The sequence below is a fragment of the Salarias fasciatus genome, chromosome 18, assembly GCF_902148845.1.
Source record: "Salarias fasciatus chromosome 18, fSalaFa1.1, whole genome shotgun sequence".
NCBI lineage: Eukaryota > Metazoa > Chordata > Actinopteri > Blenniiformes > Blenniidae > Salarias > Salarias fasciatus.
In genome coordinates this window covers 24,779,125-24,798,439 of record NC_043762.1, presented here as the reverse complement: position 1 = coordinate 24,798,439, position 19,315 = coordinate 24,779,125, and the positions used below count along the sequence as shown (strand labels likewise).

General features: G+C 46.4%; 3 protein-coding genes across 3 annotated transcripts; all 3 read left to right on the top strand.

The window, feature by feature from the left end:
* Window positions 1-3,174: 3,174 nt before the first annotated feature.
* Window positions 3,175-6,489, top strand: LOC115405255 (transmembrane and ubiquitin-like domain-containing protein 1). The gene is given in 5 exon segments (XM_030114776.1): window positions 3,175-3,283; window positions 5,328-5,531; window positions 5,533-5,760; window positions 5,763-5,854; window positions 5,975-6,489. Coding segments are annotated over 4 exon segments (834 nt in total). The 5' UTR covers window positions 3,175-3,283; window positions 5,328-5,369; the 3' UTR covers window positions 6,327-6,489.
* A 1,966-nt stretch (window positions 6,490-8,455) lies between these two features.
* Window positions 8,456-13,255, top strand: LOC115405243 (zinc finger protein OZF-like). Its single transcript, XM_030114762.1, has 3 exons — window positions 8,456-8,678; window positions 9,989-10,136; window positions 10,686-13,255. Exons 1-3 carry the CDS (start codon window positions 8,535-8,537, stop codon window positions 12,023-12,025), a joined length of 1,632 nt encoding a protein of 543 aa, XP_029970622.1. The 5' UTR covers window positions 8,456-8,534; the 3' UTR covers window positions 12,026-13,255.
* A 1,304-nt stretch (window positions 13,256-14,559) lies between these two features.
* On the top strand, window positions 14,560-18,563 carry LOC115405254 (tetratricopeptide repeat protein 19, mitochondrial-like). Its single transcript, XM_030114774.1, has 11 exons — window positions 14,560-14,631; window positions 15,170-15,321; window positions 15,519-15,610; window positions 15,733-15,843; window positions 15,955-15,993; window positions 16,585-16,641; window positions 16,716-16,777; window positions 16,878-16,972; window positions 17,045-17,208; window positions 17,851-18,013; window positions 18,089-18,563. The coding sequence occupies exons 1-11, from the start codon at window positions 14,561-14,563 to the stop codon at window positions 18,244-18,246; spliced, it is 1,164 nt and encodes a 387-aa protein (XP_029970634.1). The 5' UTR covers window position 14,560; the 3' UTR covers window positions 18,247-18,563.
* The last annotated feature ends 752 nt before the right edge of the window (window positions 18,564-19,315 follow it).

Here is a 19,315-nt window from a genome sequence, read left to right as displayed (position 1 = left end):
ACTCAGCAAAGCAGAGTCTGATTCATAAGAATAAAAGATCAAATCTTATTTAAATGCAGGGTTTCTACAGACTGCTGCTTAATGTTTTCAGAGGTTAAACGTAACCTAAACCGACAGAAAACATAAAATCATCTGCACAAATGTCTATAATACTCTTAATCCGCATAATGTTAAATAAAGTTCAAGATGAAAAAAAATAATACGAGATTCTCGAAAAAAAACGATTGAGGTGACACGATGCAGGTCTGAGATGTAATCCCTTTCAAACTCATTGATAATGATAATTTAATGCATTTACAGCACGACGAAAATAACTATCAAGTTAAGATGGACAACATATTTGCTGTTGATTTTCAACAATATTGAACACTCCAATTTATACAGCTGCAAAGAGCGATTGACAACTATGAAATAAAAATAGAGGAACACTGCAAAAGCAGTATAACTGTTTTGCTTTTAATTTTGAGGGAGCTAACTTACATTTTAGGTTCTCACTATCACCAAATCTTTGAAAGTTTTGTGTTAATTATCATCATTAAGGATATCACCTTAACACATAACTTTTTATTTTTTGTTGTAGGCATAACAAATTAACAAATCAACTGTGAACAAAACATTTTTTAAATTGAGTATAGATATTTTTCAATGTCCAAAAAGAGTGATAGATGAAATACATTTTTTTTCTTTCAAAAGAAACCCCCAGCGTTTCCCTGTGGTGTTCACTTAAAAGACCACACAATTATGAATCATCACACATATGTAAAAATATTTTACATATATTACACTACACCATATATATTATCCAGAATTCAGTGTTTGGGGTGGTAGTTGGCATCCTGAATATTCCAGATTCAGCTCAAAGTCTTTCTGTGAGGCGTTGTGTGTGTATAAGTCCAACGACATATTTGTGTTAATTTCAGTCCTCTGACTTGCTGTGAGCTGTAGCGGAGCCAGAGTGGGGGCAAGGGGGCGGTCGCTCCAGGGCCCACAGGGTCATAGGGCCCCGTTTCATGTGATGTGTTCACATTACTCCTAAATAAATTATTATAATAAAATGTGCAGTGTGTGCGAGAAGGTATACGCATATGAGTGTGGCTCCATTTGCCAATTCTTACATTACGACTGTAAATGGATGCTCAGAGCTGTAACTGCTGATTGGCTGTGCGGCATTAACAAGTTTTTACCTTTGCACTTGATCCGTGAGCTCTTGGAGGGAAGTTTAAACAGCTAACACAATGCTAGCCGCTAGCGTACGACCCAAAACCCTACATCGGGAGCCATTGGTGAGTCAGTGAAACCTTCAAAAATATTATCTTTATCAGCATGCTGTGGTCTTAAACACCTGCCTAGTTGAATGTGCCTTTGTTGCTCTCAACTACAAGAGACCGCAGAGTCTATTTTTTCTAATATACGTGAATTCCAAATCTATAGATAGCTGTGTCTATATCTATCGGAAACGATTGTGTAATTTTAGACCAGCTGTGTGCAGTTTATATTAAAGGTGCAGTAGGCAGGATTCGGCATCTCCGCCATCTTGCTTAGGGTTACCTAAGTAAGATTGCGTTTTGAAACTCAGCACAGCCAATCCTGTCCTGTTTTCTCTGACATCACGCCCTTACGCAAGTTAAGCCCCTCCCACAAGAATGTGCAACGAATGCCTCTCGACCAATCATGGTTAGAGCCTCAGGGGCTCTTCTGATTGGTCAAAGATACCTGGAGCTGTGGAGATTCCTTTTCAGCTCAGAACAGAGACAGATGGAAACGCTGCGCCCTCGCGGTAGTGCAATTATGCTACACTCCTAAAGGATTATCAATGGATACTATAACATTTAATCCAAAGAAAACACAGAAAATTAGCATTGACTAGCAAAATCCTGCCTACAGCACCTTTAAGCTGCATCAAAGATGGTACAGATGTAGCCCGTGACTTTTTGTCTGAGTTTTCAGCACCATGGACAGCGACGCTCTGAGATTGACAGCTGTCACACTGCATGTTGGTTTGTGACTTTATTGCTCAATAAAAGTGAGCCTTAGTGTGTTGTTTGATGGTAGCATGAGGATTGTTTGAATGGTAAAATCACTGTCATGAGGGCCCATCGAGAATGCTCCGCCCCCTCTGTACTGAGACCCACGCTCCACCTCTGGCTGTGAGTGAATCTTGTCTGTCTCAAACCTTTAGACTGGATGAATGGATAATGGATAAATCCATAAAACAGATTTGTCTCCACACGAATATACACTTTTGGAGACATTTATGAGATGTGGCTTCTGTTCTGCAAAATAATGTTGGAAAAATGTGAAAGGTAAAGTTTGGTCTGCACACATAATAATAGAAATAGAGATCAACATGGAGTCTTCTGAGGTGATTATCTGTGAGAGGAAGATCCAGTTAATGGTTTATCAGTTTTCCTGCCACGATGACAAAACGTTCAGAATAACTTCACAGAAAGGTTAAGAAGAGATGAAGCAGGAAACCGTGACCGGCACTCCTCTGGTAACTCATTAAATCCGGACTAGTATGTCCAAAGACATGTGGGTCTCAAAGGTCAACTGGAAAAATGTTCTTGGTTGAAGAATCCATGATCCTTTTGGTTCATCAGACTAAAATATTGAGAATGAGCTCCCATGACTTGAACCACAGTGCTACCCCACAACCCACTTGACAGTCAAGTCTTTGACAAATTTAAGATATTATTGTTAACATGTCACATAAAGCATAACTCATGTCATGCTTTCATTTCAAGGTTTTGATGTGAAATCTGGATTCACATAAAATCTAAAAAATACTGTCACAATGGTGTATGATGGTTTTTAAATTGCTTTTGTTTATCTTCAATCAATATAGCCAATATAAAATTAGTGCTTTGATTAATTGAATAGTTTTACATTCCACATATTACTTTGGATTGGGATTTTCCCCCAGTAATGCGAAAACAATCTCTGGAAAAGGCATCCTGCTGGTTTATGTGACATGCCTTCACAGATGGTCAACTACAGTGTCTCACCTTTAATTACATTAAGCAGTGTAGTAGATGTGTGGATTGAATATAATATATTTAGCTGCTTTTCAATTGTTTTCAGCGTCTGAGACATTAGTGCCCGTCAGAGCCACAGAAATAGGGGACAGTTCCACATGTGGCCACGTGATGGCGGCAGTCCTCCACTTGAGTCGCCTTGTAAATAGAACGAAGAAGAAGAAGCGCGGAAGCGGCAGCAGGAAGCCACATTAGCCTGGTTAGCCTGCAGGCTAACGCGGACTGAAATGAGGATTCTAAGCTGAACTGTGAGTTTATTTTCATGCCATCGCTGTTCTGAGTCTCTCTAAATTTCTGGTAATTTTCTAATTTGTCGCCCCCCTGACCCCCCCTCACCCCGGACCCCCCTGCTCGCTTGTGCTCGCTTGTAGCGTAGCATCAGCTGTATGCGGGAGCAGCTAGCCTTGAGACTTTGGATTAGAAATGAGAGATTCGGTTTCGATGTGGTCTGTTTTTGTAGTCTGGCCTCCATCAAAACCCGATAACGGTGCTTACCAGAGTTAAACTACCGTCATGCCTGTCCCGTAGAACCGGGAACAGGCGAGGCTCCGTCTCTACACACATACTATTGGGTCAGGACAGGAAACAACATGAAGAGGTCTTTCAACTTCAGCTGTCTGGTTTGTTTTAATGAAAGTGACACTCAAGCCTCTGTAGTCTCCATGTAGGGCCGTAGTCCGGTCCGGTCAAGGTTTTGAGGCCATATTTCAGGTTACTGGTTTTTGCCCTTTAATGTTTGTCTTTTCCTGATCTTAGGATGTGGTAGTCTTGGTCTTGATGCTCTGGTGCTGCTCTTATGATGCCCTGATCTTGGTTTTACTCTGGTCTTGATCTGGACTTGGTCTCAGGTTAGGTGGTCCTGACTACTACTCTACTCCTTGTCAAGCTCCTTCAGTTCTTTAAATCTTCTTCGGACTGTGCTGCTTGTGATCTTTCAGAGAAAACATGAGTGAAAAGATGTGCATGAAGGAGAAAATTATGCAGAGGATGGAGAGGTCTCTAAACTCTGACCATTCTATCAAACTTTAGTCACTCCTTTACACACAATCACATAAAACTCGTGCTGAATCTTCACGAGTAAACAATGTCATATTCTAGGTCGAAACCAATAATACAGAAGGAAAAGTAGCTTTTGTCTTCACAGCATCCTCTCTTTAAATAACTTTGCCTAATTACACTTAATTCATTTATGGATTTTGAGTCTCGTCAAACACTGGCATGAGTGACAAGGCATAAAAGGTTTAGCATTTACCATTCATTGTGATCTTGAGATCTAGCAGGAGATACTCATTATGTGGAAAAAAGAATCTGAATTCTAAACGACGTCTTAGTTCTGGGTCCTGTAAAGTCATTCTCTAGTTTAGTTATTAATAAAAAAAAATGCATTTTATTCATCTGTACCTTTCACAGCTCCTGAGATCATCTTCCATTAGACAACAAAAAGTTAATTATGACAGTTTTCCATTTCTCCATATAGAAAGAAGTACAGAAAGAGGTCTTATGTGTGTTGATCTGCTCTGAACAGGATGATTGTAGATGTGATTTCACAGAGTCTGGATGTCCTGGAGGGCGTGCTTCACAATCCAGGGGCAGGACAGATTAACAGTTTCAGTGGGCAGATGGAGAGTTTAAGGGTGAAGCAGACTTGGAACATGAATGTTACTGTTTCACAAAACAGTAACATTAATTTAAAAAAAAAAAACTTGCTCTTGTTTGTGAAAAATACAGATCTCGAGAAAGCTTTGCTGAGAGGAGCTGTTTATATAATAACCTGGGACCGAAGCAGAAAGAAGCTGTTTTTTTTAACTTTGCGTCTAAATTTTGTTTACTTTTAGGAAGTAGTTTTTCATTGTACTCCTGGCAAAATGCAGCTGAAGTTGGTTGTTTTTAGTGATTGCTGTAGATCTCAGATTAATTCTGTCTCCATTGTAACAGAAGCTTTAATCAACTAGAAATATGTTAGCTTGGCTGTAATTCCTGTTCCAAAGCTGTGTCCTGTGATCATAGTTCCTGATTACCCACAAGGCAGTGCAAGATTAACCGTCTCGGGCTGATGGATTCAGTGAGCACGAGTGATTTCCTCATCAGATTGTTGTATGTTCAGCGCTGCTCACATTAGAGCCAGAAGTTTTTAATGTCTTTATGTAAAGCTTTCAGAAATACCCGAATCGATACTTCTTCAGGTTATAAAGATTTTCACTGAACCATTTCGCCAGCAGATGGCAGCAAAGCCTGAGAGATGAGGAGGAGGAGGAGGAGGAAGAGGATGATGTCTGTTTTTCCCTCCTCCAGGTGTTTGACCCGTGCTGACCTGCGCGGGCGTTGCCGTGGGCGATGGCTCTGATCGAAGGCGTGGGCGACGAGGTGACGCTGCTCTTCGGCTCCCTGCTGCTGCTGCTGGTGCTGCTGCTCGCCTGGATCTCCACCCGCACCCCGGAGCCCCAAGAGCACCTGTTCACCGCCTCCGTGAGCGTCAGCCAGCAGCACAGGACCGGCCCCCGCCCACCAGGACTCGCCCCTCGCCTCCACCAGCGTCCCGTCCTCGCCCTCTTCTTCTTCCTCCTCGCCGCTGTCGTCGTCCGCCTCCAGCTCCGTGAGCGACGGCTCCGGGACCGAGGCCCCGCCCGTCACCGCGACCCCCCAGGAGGAGGGGGAGGACGGCGGGACGGGAGAGACTGTGGGAGGAGATGGCATCAGGAACAGGGGAGCCGGAGGAGAAAGTGTGTCTCAGAGGACATGGTGGTCAGACTGAAGTTTCTGAATGACACAGAAAGAACAGCTCAGGTCAAACCGCAGGACACCATCGGATACATCAAACGGTAACTTCAACCGCCAACACTCCTCCGCAGTATTACTGATCCATAGATTCTGTGTAGCTGTGACCGGAGCGTCCCCCTCCTGCAGCCTCACCGTGACCCCGTGTCTGTCTGACCTTTCAGGACCTACTTCGCCGGTCAGGAGCAGCAGGTGCGCCTCATCTACCAGGGCCAGCTGCTGCAGGACGACGCTCAGACTCTGGCCTCCCTCAACCTGGTCCACAACTGCGTCCTGCACTGCCACATCTCGCAGCACGCGGGCCGGGGCGCGGCGGGGGGGCCGCGGCCCGCCGACCAGGTGCAGGTGGCCCTGAACGTGGGCAGCCTCATGGTGCCGCTGCTGGTCTTCATGCTGTCGGTGCTGTGGTACTGTCAGATCCAGTACCGGCAGTTCTTCACCGCCCCGGCCACTGCCTCGCTGGTCGGCGTCACCATCTTTCTCAGCCTGGTGGCCTTCGGGGTCTACCGCCGCTAGCTGCTCCCCGATTGGCTGCTGCTGCTGCTGCTGCTGGTGCCTCTGACTTGTGGGAGTCGATGGATGCTGATCATAGTTATTAATGTTTGTTTCTGTTGCCATGGAGATGCTGAGCGTAAGCCAGGACTTTGATTTTTAATGTTTTAGTTCTTTTGTAGGCCTTCTCTTCATCGTTCTCACAGATTCACGCCACCCCCCGTTTTTCCACACACACACACGTTCCACTGATCAATCAGACCGGCAGATTCCGTGTTCATCTTCATTCTTCAGGAAGTGGATGCAAAGATGTAAAGATCCACAGCACAGCGTGAGAAAGTGACCAGATGTGTTCAGGGCGGCGACACACTCTCATTTCAGCTCTTCATAACCGAACACACTGCAGTGTGTGGCGGAGGGGACTTCCTCCCTCCACAGGAAGGACAGCTGTTCAACATCTGGATTATACGTTTTGGGCCTGATTTAACAAGATCCTGTATGAAGCATGTTCAGTTGCATGCTCGCACAAATCGATATTTCTGCACGTTGCAGGCGTTCAAATAAAACAGGAAGTTTTATCCTCCATGAATAAAATCAGCTGATCAGGCTGAAATCTCAGTGTGTGGCTGCCATCAGATCCATCAGCTTGGAGTCGGTTAAAAAATAACTTAATAAATGTCCGTTGAAAAGTAAAATAATTTTTTTTAATGTAGTTCAGCCAGATTTGAGCTTGATTTACTTTCTTTATCTAAACCAAAAACAACTCAGCTTGAGACGTGATCCATACAGAGTGTCTGGATCGGCGGCGTTCCTCGTTCTCATCACCGTGCCTCATTGAGCTTAGTTTGAGTCGACTGCAGCAGACGTTTCCATGTTTCTCCAGACTGGATGGAAGTGGTTTCTGTGAATTCAGCTTTTGACAAAAGAGAAAATCTATTAAATCATTTATTTATGTTGTTTTGTTTGTTTTTGTCTCTGCAGAGTCGGCCTGATTTAAGTCTCGGTGTCACCTTTAGAAACCTGTAGCAAACTTTTAATCCTTCAACATTATTCTGATCTGATCTGCAGCTTAACTCGCTTCTGTTTCACCCAATACCAAAACAACAGTTACTCATATTTAATGTCTTCATTCAACACTTTCTGGTTTGGTGTTTCCAGGAAACATTTAGTGTTTTAACACTTCCTCTCAACAGACTCATTCAAAGTTCTCACAGTCTGTTCTCTGCAGAACAGTGGAATCTGAATTTGTCACATTCATGCCTAATTCCTTCACTGTTCAATAGTTAACCAGTAAAGTTTCAAAGCTCAACAGCAGAATCATTTTACAATTAGCTTAGAATTCATTCTACTGTATAATGTTTTTTTTTAAATCATCATTTCAATGTTTGACTTAAATTGAAATTGAATCAGCTTCATCTTGCAACAGCTTGAGTAGAGTGTATAGAAAATATGTGACGTACGTATTTGGGCACAGTAGTTGGAGCTCACAGTGAGAAGGTCTGGGGTCAAATACCACCTGGAACTTTCTCCTTTCTCTTTAGAGTTTTTCTTCCGTGTGTGTGAGTGTGAGAGAGAGACCCTGAATTACCCCTCGGTCTGAGTGTGTGTCCTGTGATGGACTGAAGACCTGTTCACAGCCCTCGGTTCAGCTCCAGTGCCTTTAAAGATGGGAGGGATGGCATCTGGAATCACTGATGCGTCTCAAAGCCAGGCCCAGCCTCCTCTGTCTGGAGATCAAAATGTGGTCACCTGAGTTAAAATCAGCTCGATACCTTTGGTTTCAGTTACATTCCTGAGAGCCCAGAGACAAGTCCTGCATGACTGAGTTCATTTCATCATTAGACACCTGACTGCAGGAACAACTGATGAATCATTACATTCAGGTAAATTGAAGTAGGAAGGCATTTAAAATGGAATAACATGGTCTCCAGGACTCCTGCCAGAGAAATGATTAAAAATAAAACAGAGATTGATCACTGTGCCTCAGGCTCTATGTTTCAGTCTTTTGGCGGCCCGAAGCTTCCGTAGCTGGCGGCCAGTCGCGTGTTTTCGCGCAGCACGCGTTCTCTGATGTTTTCCCACGTGTTTTGTTTTGAGCAAGGTGAGGGGTCAGAGGTCGAGGGGGGAGCTTTCCCCCGGAAGTCTAGAGCAGAACCTGGTCAAGTCCGCAGCTCCGGGACTCCTCCGGCTAGCGGAACCGTCACCGACCCGTCCAGCGGCGGAGCCGGAGCGATGCAGAGCGCCGTGAGCCCGCCGGTGACCCCGCCTCCCAGCCTGAAGCAGGAGCCCTTCCCGGGCCTGAGCGCGGCCGAGCTAGCCGAGCTAGCGCCTGGATGTGAGGCAGAGGACCCGCCGGACTCCATTCAGATCCACAAGGTGTGTATAAACACTGAGCCGAGCCTGAGACCCCCCCGCCTGGTGCTCCGCACCGACCCCTCGTCTGATCTGAGCCCGGTCCCCGGCTTCAATCGGCCGAACCCGATCCGAAGTCTGCCTCGGCGGAACGCCCCGAGCGGGCCGGATCGTTTGGACCGGGCCGGGCTGGAGGGAGGTGGAGCGGTGGGTGAATCCCGGGTGAAGGTTTGGAGTGAATCTGAATCAGCCGAATCAAAGAGGGGCAGCAGATGTCTCACCGGAGTGTGTCTGTCCCCAGCTGTGTGGCCGCAGCAGGACACACCGTGAGAAACATCTGGAAAGTGAAGGGAGTCTGGTGGGGACTCCGCCAGCTCGGGTCTCCAGGAGGAGTGTTGGCCTCAAGGCCAGACCAAGAGATGCTTCCTTTCATTCAGATCTGAAACAGATCACATCAGTGAAGAAGCCTGAAGCTCTTTTTTATCTCTGTTCCAGCAGATCTGATTGTTTCTGTCAGTACTGACTGTGGCAGTATTTCAGAAAAATTCTACAGTGTAGCTGAGTATAAAGTAACATCCTAAATATGCTACAGCCTTGACTGAAATGCACTGTTTGTTTCCATGCACTTCATACTAAAAAAAAAAAAAAAATCTGACAGGAAAACAATAGTGTGATGAATAGCACATAATTCACAAAAAAAAAATGTGATTCAAATAACACCTGGGGACCACAGGGCAGATTCAGCAGCATAGAATCAAGAAAAAGTGTCTGGGAAACAGACTGGGGCAAGAGAGAGATCACTGCTGTTTGAGCAAAGCTGTAAAGATGTCTGAGATCCCAAACCTCCAGCCTGATGTTACTGTTAAATTAATCAGTCTGTTCCGACTGCTTTTGAAAGCATCAGGGCCAAACTAACCTCAGTGTGGATGAAGAAAAAGTTTGCAATTGCACTTTTTCTTTGGAAAAAAAAAAAAACATTGTTCATTGAGAATGTCGAAAACAAAATGTGAGCGTTTTCCACATTTACTGATATATTTTGCATCAAAACCAAACAGCTTTTTCTAGTTTATCTTGTTCATTTTAATGGGCCTCTGCCACTGATCCGTCTTTACAGAGCCCCTTTAGCTTAAACCCCCTGAGCTGGACGTAAGAGGGATGACAATATCATTTTAACCAGACTGGACATACAGCACCACAGTTGCTCGGCTCCCTTTTCCCTTTCCAGCCTGTGTGGACAGACATCTTCCATATTCTGACTACATTCACTATTTCATGTTTGTAACAAACATACTTACAAAACACACCATTTAAATTCCGCCATCTTTCAGTTTCAGGACGCTGAAGAAGATGAATTCTGCATCCAGATCAAACCAGAGCCCGACGGGGACGTGGAGATCCAGTCGTACCCGCTCCTCATGAAGCTGTCGGTCAGTCTGACGGACTGCAGCGCGTGGCTGGAGGGGCGGGACTCCCTGACCGTGGGTAAGGAAGCTGAAGAGTCGGTCTGATTAGTTCAGTCGACGTTACATCAGTGGGAGGAAGACGTTAATAGTTAAATTAAGACCTTGTTCACGCAACATTGCAGCGTTTTGAGTGTCTGATTACAAGACAACATTGTGTGTGTGAGAGTGGGTGTTTTTGTGTGGTTTCATTACCAAACAGCACCCACTAGTGGCTGGGCACACTAACTACAGTGGTATTCAGTATATCTGTTGTTTCTGTATAAACTTGCTTTGCTTTCGAGACGTTGCCATGTAAATGCAAAATTTTTCTGAAACGGAAGCACACAAATGATCCACTTCTCCTGAAATGTTGTGTAAACGTGGCCTGATTAACAGCTGCTGTTCAGTGGAAGTGAAGGAAATCCCTGCAGAGATAAAGTTCTAGAGTTGTAACTGGTTTTATTCACAACATAAGTTAAAAGCAATGAGTTTCACACATTACTACCAAAATGTAGCTTTCATGCAACATTTACTTCAGCGTCATCAGAATCTCTTTGAACCGTGACCTCTCCCCTCTTCCTCCCTGCAGCCGATCACCCTCAGCTCTTCACGCAGGCGCCGAAGCCGCAGCTGTCCACCAACTTCGGCAGGAAGATGGTCTACTGCCCCGAGTGTAAGAAGGGCTTCTACAAGCTGGCTCACCTGGAGGTTCACCTGCGGCTCCACAGCGGGCAGAACCCCAACGAGTGCTGCCAGTGCGGGAAGACCTTCCCCACCTTGATGAGGCTGGTCCTCCACCAGCAGATCCACGACCGGCAGGAGCCGTACCACTGCTCGTACTGTGACAAGACCTTCGCCCTGAAGCGGGACTGGAAGACGCACCACCGGACGCACTCGGGCATCAAGCCCTTCAAGTGCTGGTTCTGCGGGGACGGCTTCGGCGAGCAGGGAGAGCTCAACGAGCACCTGCAGATACACCGGGGCGAGAAGTGCTACCGCTGCGGCGTCTGCGGCAAGATGTTCGTGTCCTACCAGGGCTTCAACTTCCACTGCAAGTCGCACCGCAGCCCCAAGAAGCTGCCCTGCAGCAAGTGCAGCAAGTCCTTCAGCAACCCTCAGAGCCTGAAGCTGCACCAGGTGACTCACTCCGACAGGAAGCCTCACAAGTGTCCCACCTGCGGGAAGGGCTTCAAGCTGCTGAGCGGCATGCGCTGCCACCAGCGCACGCACGAGGACCTGAAGGACTACCACTGCACCGAGTGCGGGAAGTGCTTCTCCAGCCTGCAGGGCCTGAAGCTGCACAACCGCACCCACACCGGCCTCAAGCCGTACAAGTGCGCCGAGTGCGGCAAGCGCTTCACCCAGTCCCCGCACCTCAAGGCGCACATGGTGACCCACACCGGGGAGCGGCCCTTCCTCTGCACCACCTGCGGCAAGCGCTTCACCCAGTCGTCCCACCTGCGGTCGCACATCACGCTGTTCCACGTGGGCGAGAAGCCGTTCACCTGCGACGACTGCGGCAAGAGCTTCACCATCGCCCACTACCTGAAGATGCACCGGCTGAGCCACACCAAGGAGAAGCTGTACCAGTGCTCGTACTGCGAGAAGTCCTTCTCCTACCACAACTCGTGGCGAGCCCACGAGAGGATCCACACCGGCGAGCGGCCGTTCAGCTGCCAGGACTGCGGGCAGAGCTTCATCACGTCGGGCTCGCTGCTCAACCACCAGCGGGCGAAGCACACCGGGGAGAAGAGCCACTACTGCATCACCTGCGGGGAGTTCTTCATCACCAGCTCGCTGCTGCGCCTCCACCAGCTCAACCACACCGGCGAGCGGCCGCACGCCTGCGACTGCGGCAAGGCCTTCAAGACCAAAGGAGTGCTGCGCCACCACCTGAAGAGGTTCACGGACCACCAGCCCATCGAGTGACGGAGCCGCAAGACCGCCGTCATCCGCCTCACGTCATCCGCCTCACGCTTTGATTGGTTTGGTCAACGTCATCTCTTCTTCTGTGGTGTTTTAAAGGTAGCTCCCATCTGCCGTTTAATCCATGTGCCTGGAGACATTGAGTGAAAACACTACATGTTTGGCTGGACAGAGTTCAAAGGTCCAGCCAGAGTCGATCATTTCCCTTAGTATCACTAATGCACTGACGTATCTGTACTTCCCATGATGCACTGCGAACGGGAGCTGCTCACTGACACATCTGCTGCTTTAAAGTGATGGCTCGACTGAATGTGAACTGAAAACACACACACACACACCACACGCACACAGCTCCTGCTAACCCAGTGATGATTTTCTCCCAAAGACTGAAACCAGAACAGAGTCCGTTTCTCTCTCGTCAGAAGATTTGATCTTGATCCCCTTTTCTCTCCCTGCCGATCAGCCGGGTTTCTGTCTGCGTCTCTCAGAGAGCGACTGACCGATGGACTGAATGTTTCACGGCTTCCATCCTGCCTGGAGGAAGCCGTGCAGCGGAACGTCTCATATTTCTAGGATACGCGCCAAGCTTTAACACTAAGAACTGACCAGAGACTGTTGGTGAAGACTCTCATGTGATTGGCTGGCAGGTGTCTCATCTTTTGGTCACCTGGAGCCTTATAAAAAACAAATAAGAAAAGAAGAAGAAAGAACTGTTGGATACTTTATTTAAGTTGGTGTACGTACCAAAGCTGAAAATGGATTTAACGAACTGCCAATCTGATCAATCACTTTGCTTATTTTCAAGGAAATGAGTTGAATAATGTCGATATTCATCACCGTTCTTCATCGTAACTCATCGCATAATGACTTCAGATTTCAGGTTTATGTTTTATCCTGGCAACTGAGGCTGGATATGGACGTGATAATTTCATTCTGTGATGAACCTCAAGTTTTACCTTTTCCCGTCGAGCTTCAGCTTCATATTTCACAGAATACGTTTTTGAAAGTTGGAGTTTTAGCACTGGCACGTGACGACCCATCTGTCATTATCAGGCCTCGTTTTGTGAGCTAAAAATTGTTCATTAAGCAAGCGACGGATTTGATGATGTAGCACTGCTGAATGGAGCAGGAGATGCCTCAGGACTCAGAGATCTGAGCTGCTTTGGTGTTTTTGGTGAAGTAATAAACGGTTCCTGAGGGAGTTATCATGAGACTGGGTGCAGCTATAAGAATCCCAAGTTTTGTTTTAAGGTGCCCGTGTGACGCGTGTTGAACCAGTTTTAATGTTGCACACAAAGGTTTTTATGAACACACATACTGCTGTGTTACATTGTTGCCTTCAGTTTAGTTTTTTTTTTTAATGCATATATAAATATATATAGATGCTCAAACTGAAAAAGTAATGACGATGTTATTGTGTGATCTGTGCGAGAAACCTGATTTGCCTTCTGGAGCCTGCGACGCCCTGCACACCCAATCAGAGCGAGACGGGACGTCGTGCGCTCTCGCAACCAATCAGGCTTCCGGATTGGATCAAGTTGAGAAAACTGCCTCAGAGAATTTTTTTAAGTTGTTTTTTTTTTTCTCGATGTCATGAAATGTCCCCTGCTGGTCACTTGCTGAACTGCAGCTTATGAAGACATGATATTCGCCATCAACCGTCCAGATGCCCATGAACATGACTGACATGTTAAAACTCATGTTTGTAAGACTCTCATGATCTTAACTGATATGAGTTCTGCTGATTTAAAGTTGAAAATGCTTTAGAAAGCAACTTGTTTTGTTCAACAATAAAAGCCAAATTGTGAATATACTGTGTAGCGGTGACTGTTTTTTGAATTTGTAATAATGGATGTATAATATAAGGTAAAGAAATACGAGACCAATGAGCATCGGTGTCGCATATTGACCAAGGTGTCAATAAAAAAATTTAGCTGTGAATGGCTACAACAAATAATTCCAGTGATGAGGGTTAAAATTGGTCTTCTTTAGTTCTTGTACAAAATATAGTTAAAATACATGGCTTTAAAATGGGTAGAAATTGCTTAAAAACCTGGGTTTTTAAAAGTCCACCCTTCAAAACTGGGAATCACTCATATAAGGGGTGTGCTTTGCTCATTTAAAATACATAACAGTGGTTTATTTCATTGTAAAATGTATTCTTTATTTAATTTCATTCAGCAAAACACAAAACCTTGGAAAGATGTTCTATCAACTTAGAAGATAGTTATGGTTTAGGTGTTACTTATGAAATACAGGTGAATTAAAAATAAAGTAAAAGCTCATTTCTCTCCATTCAGTAAAACATTGACCATAAATAATCAGAGGTCATTTAAATTTTAATTGAGTGATACCAAAACTAACATTTTAACGACAGTCAAAATATTTATAGTCTTGTAATAAATAATATGCTTTACTTCAAAAATTTAAAAGTAGCTTCTTTATTTATATTGAAACTAATGATGCAACTTTCTCTCTTTTATTTTGAATGCGTGCAGTGGCGCAACGTCACTTCCGCTTCTTATGTAAACAGTAAAGATGGCGGCCTCCTGTGTGCTCCGTGCCGTCCTCCGCCGGGTCTCGAGCCGCTGTTTTGGAGCATTAAGCAGGTCAGCACGAGCCGGACGCACACGGCGGCCCGGAGTTCATTCATCAATCTGACGATTTAACCGTAAATTAGAGAAGAAGCAGATTTTAATTCACGTGTTTGTCTGTCCTGAGATTTGCTAAAGCTACATTCATTCATGCAGCTATATAAACACTAGATTGCAGAGTGTAGAACACAACATGTCCATGTATAACATGTTTATACTTCTCCTCCTCCTCAGTGTCGGCTGCAGGTGTGCGGGTTCTGTTTGCCCTCAGTTTGGCTTACAGGCTCACTTGTCTTATCCCAGCTGAATTTCAGCTCCTGTCGTGATTATTATGCCACTTATGAAATGAACGTGGAGTTTAATGAAGGCTTGGAAGCTGTGGAGACAAATTAAACCTCTGAACAGCAGCAGCTAAAGCCTGGAGCTGCAGTGAAGCAGGAGAGGAGACAGGACATGACAGGCTTCTGCTCTCACTACAGAACACACACATGAATGTGATTGCATAACTTCTGAACTGTCCTGTAACAGGCCTGTGCCTGTGTCCTCCCTGCAGTGTGAGGCCTGGCAGGTGTCTCAGCTCCTCTTTGGCCTCGGAGGCCGTGCTGGCAGAGCACTCAGCATCCAGGCTCAGCGGACAGACACCCATCAACACAGGCTTCAATCACCAGCAGAGAGATGGAGGAAAGCTCCTGCTGACTGTTATGGGTGGGTTCTCTCTCCCTCTCTCTCCATGGTACAGTCTGCTGTTTTCCTCTTAATATTTGAATGGAAGTAAACACATAGATTAAAGCCATCGTGTTACGTGTATCCCTTCACCTGTTGAAACAAAGAGTTAATCTCACATGCATGTTTTTGTGAAGTAAAGTTAATTTTAATGCTAGTGTGTGTGTATCCATCTGCAGCTTTTTCCCTGTTTGGAAGTTCTGCTGAAAGCCAGAAGGAAGAAGCTCAGAGGAAGGAGGAGGAGATCATCCTGCTGCTGAAGAAGGCCAAAGTAGCTCTGTCAGAACAGGATGGGCTGCATCTGTGTCTGTCAGCCTGTCCTGACAGTGTGTGTGTGTGTGTGTGTGTGTGTGTGTGTGTGTGTGTGTGTGTGTGTGTGTGTGTGTGTCTCAGCTCAGTGTGTATCGCGACCAGCTGGATGCAGCCTCGGGGTTCCTGCACCAGGCCATTGTTCTGGCTCATCAGACCCACAACAACCAGGCCATCATTTACACCTACAGCATGGTAAAGTCCCAGGTCCTCCTCTCACCTCAGGCACCGCTGCGCCCCCTGCTGGTGCGTCACTATACATTTTTCATATCTGGATTACTAAAGATGTTTCTCTCCGCTCCTCAGATGGCCAATCTGGCTTACGTTCAAGGTCAGCTGGACAATGTGAGTATCATCTAAACCCAGCATGGTGTTCAGTCACAGAGAACCAAGATATTACAACAAAAATTAAGATACTATTGATAATAGCTTTTTCAAATCCTAAAACAATAGAATGCACCACTTTCCTCTTGCTTTGCTTTTCGCTCGACTAACTCTTGTGGTTTTAATTTCTGCGGCAGTAACAACAATTTCACCTCTAAAGCTGTACTGTTAGCAGGATTTCTTTTCAAACATGATGAACAGTCATGCTGGGAAGCCGCTTCACTCTCAACCTCAGATTTTTAACTTTTTCTTTGTACTCCTAATTTAATGATTCTCATTATTTATTACAAAAATGAAAAAAAATCTTAAAAAGTATCAAACTGATTGAAAAACAAGATAATTTTTTTCTCAGTTTTCTTTCCTGCAGTTTGAGTTGTCTTGTCCGATGATGTGATATGACTGTGCTGTATTTGGTGCCATATGTATAAATTATGGAATTGAAACGAGTTTAATATCTTTTGTTATTTGAAGCATTGCCCCAAAATTATATTCTCTCTCTCTCTCTCTCTCTCTCTCTCTCTCTCTCTCTCTCTCTCTCTCTCTCTCTCTCAGGCAGAGAAGCTCTTCAAAGCTGCGATGAGCTTCATGCTCGCAGGAGGAACTCCACAGGTCAGTTTGTCCTCCTGTCCTGCAGGAAGTAGCTCCAGCGAGGTCGACTCGTCTCACTTCCTGTCTTCTTCCAGGACGACAACGCCGTCATCGAGATGTCTCTGAAGCTGGCCACCATCTACGCTGAGCAGAACAGGTGAGAGGCAGACTCAGCCAATCAGCTGATAGACGGCTCAGGTCCGGGCTGGCTGACCGTCCTCTGTCCGTCTGTCTGTCCGCTGGACTGCTGCTGTCAGGACGGAGCTGGCGGATCACGGTTTCAGGTTCTGTACGGAGTCCCTGGAGGCCAAACTGGAGAAACAGAAGGAGCTTCCAGCGGAGGAACACACAGGTGAGACACGCCGAGGACGGGCGAGGCGCTGACGCAGGCGAGGAAACGCTCTGCTGTTGTTGTGGTTCTCAGAAGAACAGGAAGCTCTGAGGAAGGAGACCCGCCTCCTGCTGGGCCTGTGTCTGGACTCCAGGGCTCGGTACCGAGCGTCGACGCGGCACCTGCAGCAGGCGGGACTGGACTACCAGAGCGCCCTGAACATCTGCCGCCAGGAGCAGGGCGACACACACCCCCAGGTGGAGACACACTCTCGCAGAGAGACACACAGGTGGACACCGTAGACTGGATCAAAAGGATATATTATACACACACACACACACACACACAGAGGTAGAGACACTGCCCAAAGTGGCCAAAGCTCTGCATGTGTAGTGAAGGACACGCCCACATTCAGGGACTCACTTGCTCCCTCTCGCTCTCTCTCCTGCTCGCTCTCTCGCTCTCTCTCTCCCTCTTACTCCCTCTCTTGCTCTCTCGCTCTCTCTCCCCCCTTGTTCTCTCTCACTCTCTCTCTCTCCCCTCTTCCTCTCTCTCTCTCGCTCTCTCTCTCACTCTCTCCACTCTTTCTCTCTCTGTCTCTCTCTCTCTCGCTCTCTCTCTCCCTCTTGTTCCCTCTCTCGCTCTCTCTCCCGTCTTTCTCTCTCTCTCTCCCTCCCTCTCGCTCGCTCGCTCACTCTCTTGTTGCTCTCTCTCTCGCTCTCTCTCACTCCCCTCTTGCTCTCTTTCTGTCTTGCTCTCTCTCTCTCTCTCGCCTCTTGCTCTCTCTCTTTCTCTCTGTCTCGCTCTCTCTCTCACTCTTGCTCTCTGTCTGTCCTTTTCTCTCTCTCTCTCTCTCTCTTGCTCGCTCTCTCTGTCGCCCTCTCTCTCTCTCCTGATAGACTCTGGTGCTGATGAGCGACCTGGCCACCATCTTGGATCTGCAGGGTCGTCATGACGACGCCCTGGCGCTGGTGCAGCAGGCGGTGGACCTGAGCCGCTCCGTCGGACACCCCGACCAGCACGTGCTGCTCCTCAATCTGGCCGGAATCCTGATGCACACAGGTGGGTGGAGGTCAGAGGTCACGGGTCCGGGCCGCCCCTCCCGTGGGTCTGAGCCGGTCTGACTCCGTCCACCAGGTCGGCTGGACGACTCCGTTCGGGTCTACAAGGAAGCGCTGAGCATGGCTCAGCAGGTGGGAGACGAGGAGGCGGTGGAGCGGATCGAGGAGGGGCTGAAGGAGGTGAAGACCAGGAGGAGTCAGGAGAAGAAGGAGGAGCAGAGCCACGCCTCCTAGGGACCGGAACCCAGGGACGAGTTCATGGACCGTCTGTCTCTTCATCTGTCCGTTCTGTGTCTTGTGCTTCCTCGTCTGAATCTGTTTGACACAAAGCTGCTCCAAAAAAAAGGTCAATGTGAAGATGAGAGACTGAGACGACGCAGCCTGTCTTCGTTCTGTCCAAAAGTGACGTAATGAACCAAAAAGTGTTTCCACGGTGGAGTCCAGGCAGGACGGACTCTCAACACTGCTGTGTGTTCATGTGAGACATGCCTCTGTGTTTGAAGTGCACATAATAAAATATTTTCTGTGTTTATTCTTCATCCGTCACGTTGTGTGATCACTGGCATGGAAAGTTAAGGGTCAAAGGTCAAGTTCAGCCTGGACATGTTATAAATTCATGACAGGATTCACTCATGAGTTCAAACTATTTAAAGCTTGCATTTGGGAAAAAAAGGAGAACATGAAAGCTTCATATATTTATCTTTTCCAAATCATTTATTTGCTTTTATTTTGACACCTCTGTCGTAACATAAATATCACACTGCTGACATGACAAACAGAATTCATTGTGCTTTTAGTTTTTCTACAAACTCGTCTTTTATCCTTTAATAGATGATTTTCACCACAGCAGCCATTGAGGTGTGTGTATTCTGTCTGCTGTGTTTCTCTTTACTGAACACAGCTCAGTGTCAACAGGACATCAGTCAGCAGCTGCGTTTAATTGGGGGTAAACGCTGTAAATGATCAACTCGGCCTGATATGGAGATTAAAAAAAAAGCCTCTGAGAAATTCAGGCATGATCTGCTCCACCTCCTGTTGAGGTTTCACCTGATTCCAGTGTGTTGACTGTAAATCTCTCTCAGACTTATTTATCTGTTTGTTTTTTTTTGTTTGTTTGTTTTTTGTTTTACCGCAGAAGGTTTCTCTCTGAAGTTCTCTCAGTTACATTTGTGGAATTTTATTTTGAAGTTTTGAACATTGGGTGCTGGAGCCCATCGACTACACTCAGCAGGTCACTCTCGGGGTGACTCAGGGTCACCAGACGGTTGTCTGAAAGCCTTGTAGAAATAAATATGGTGTTTTA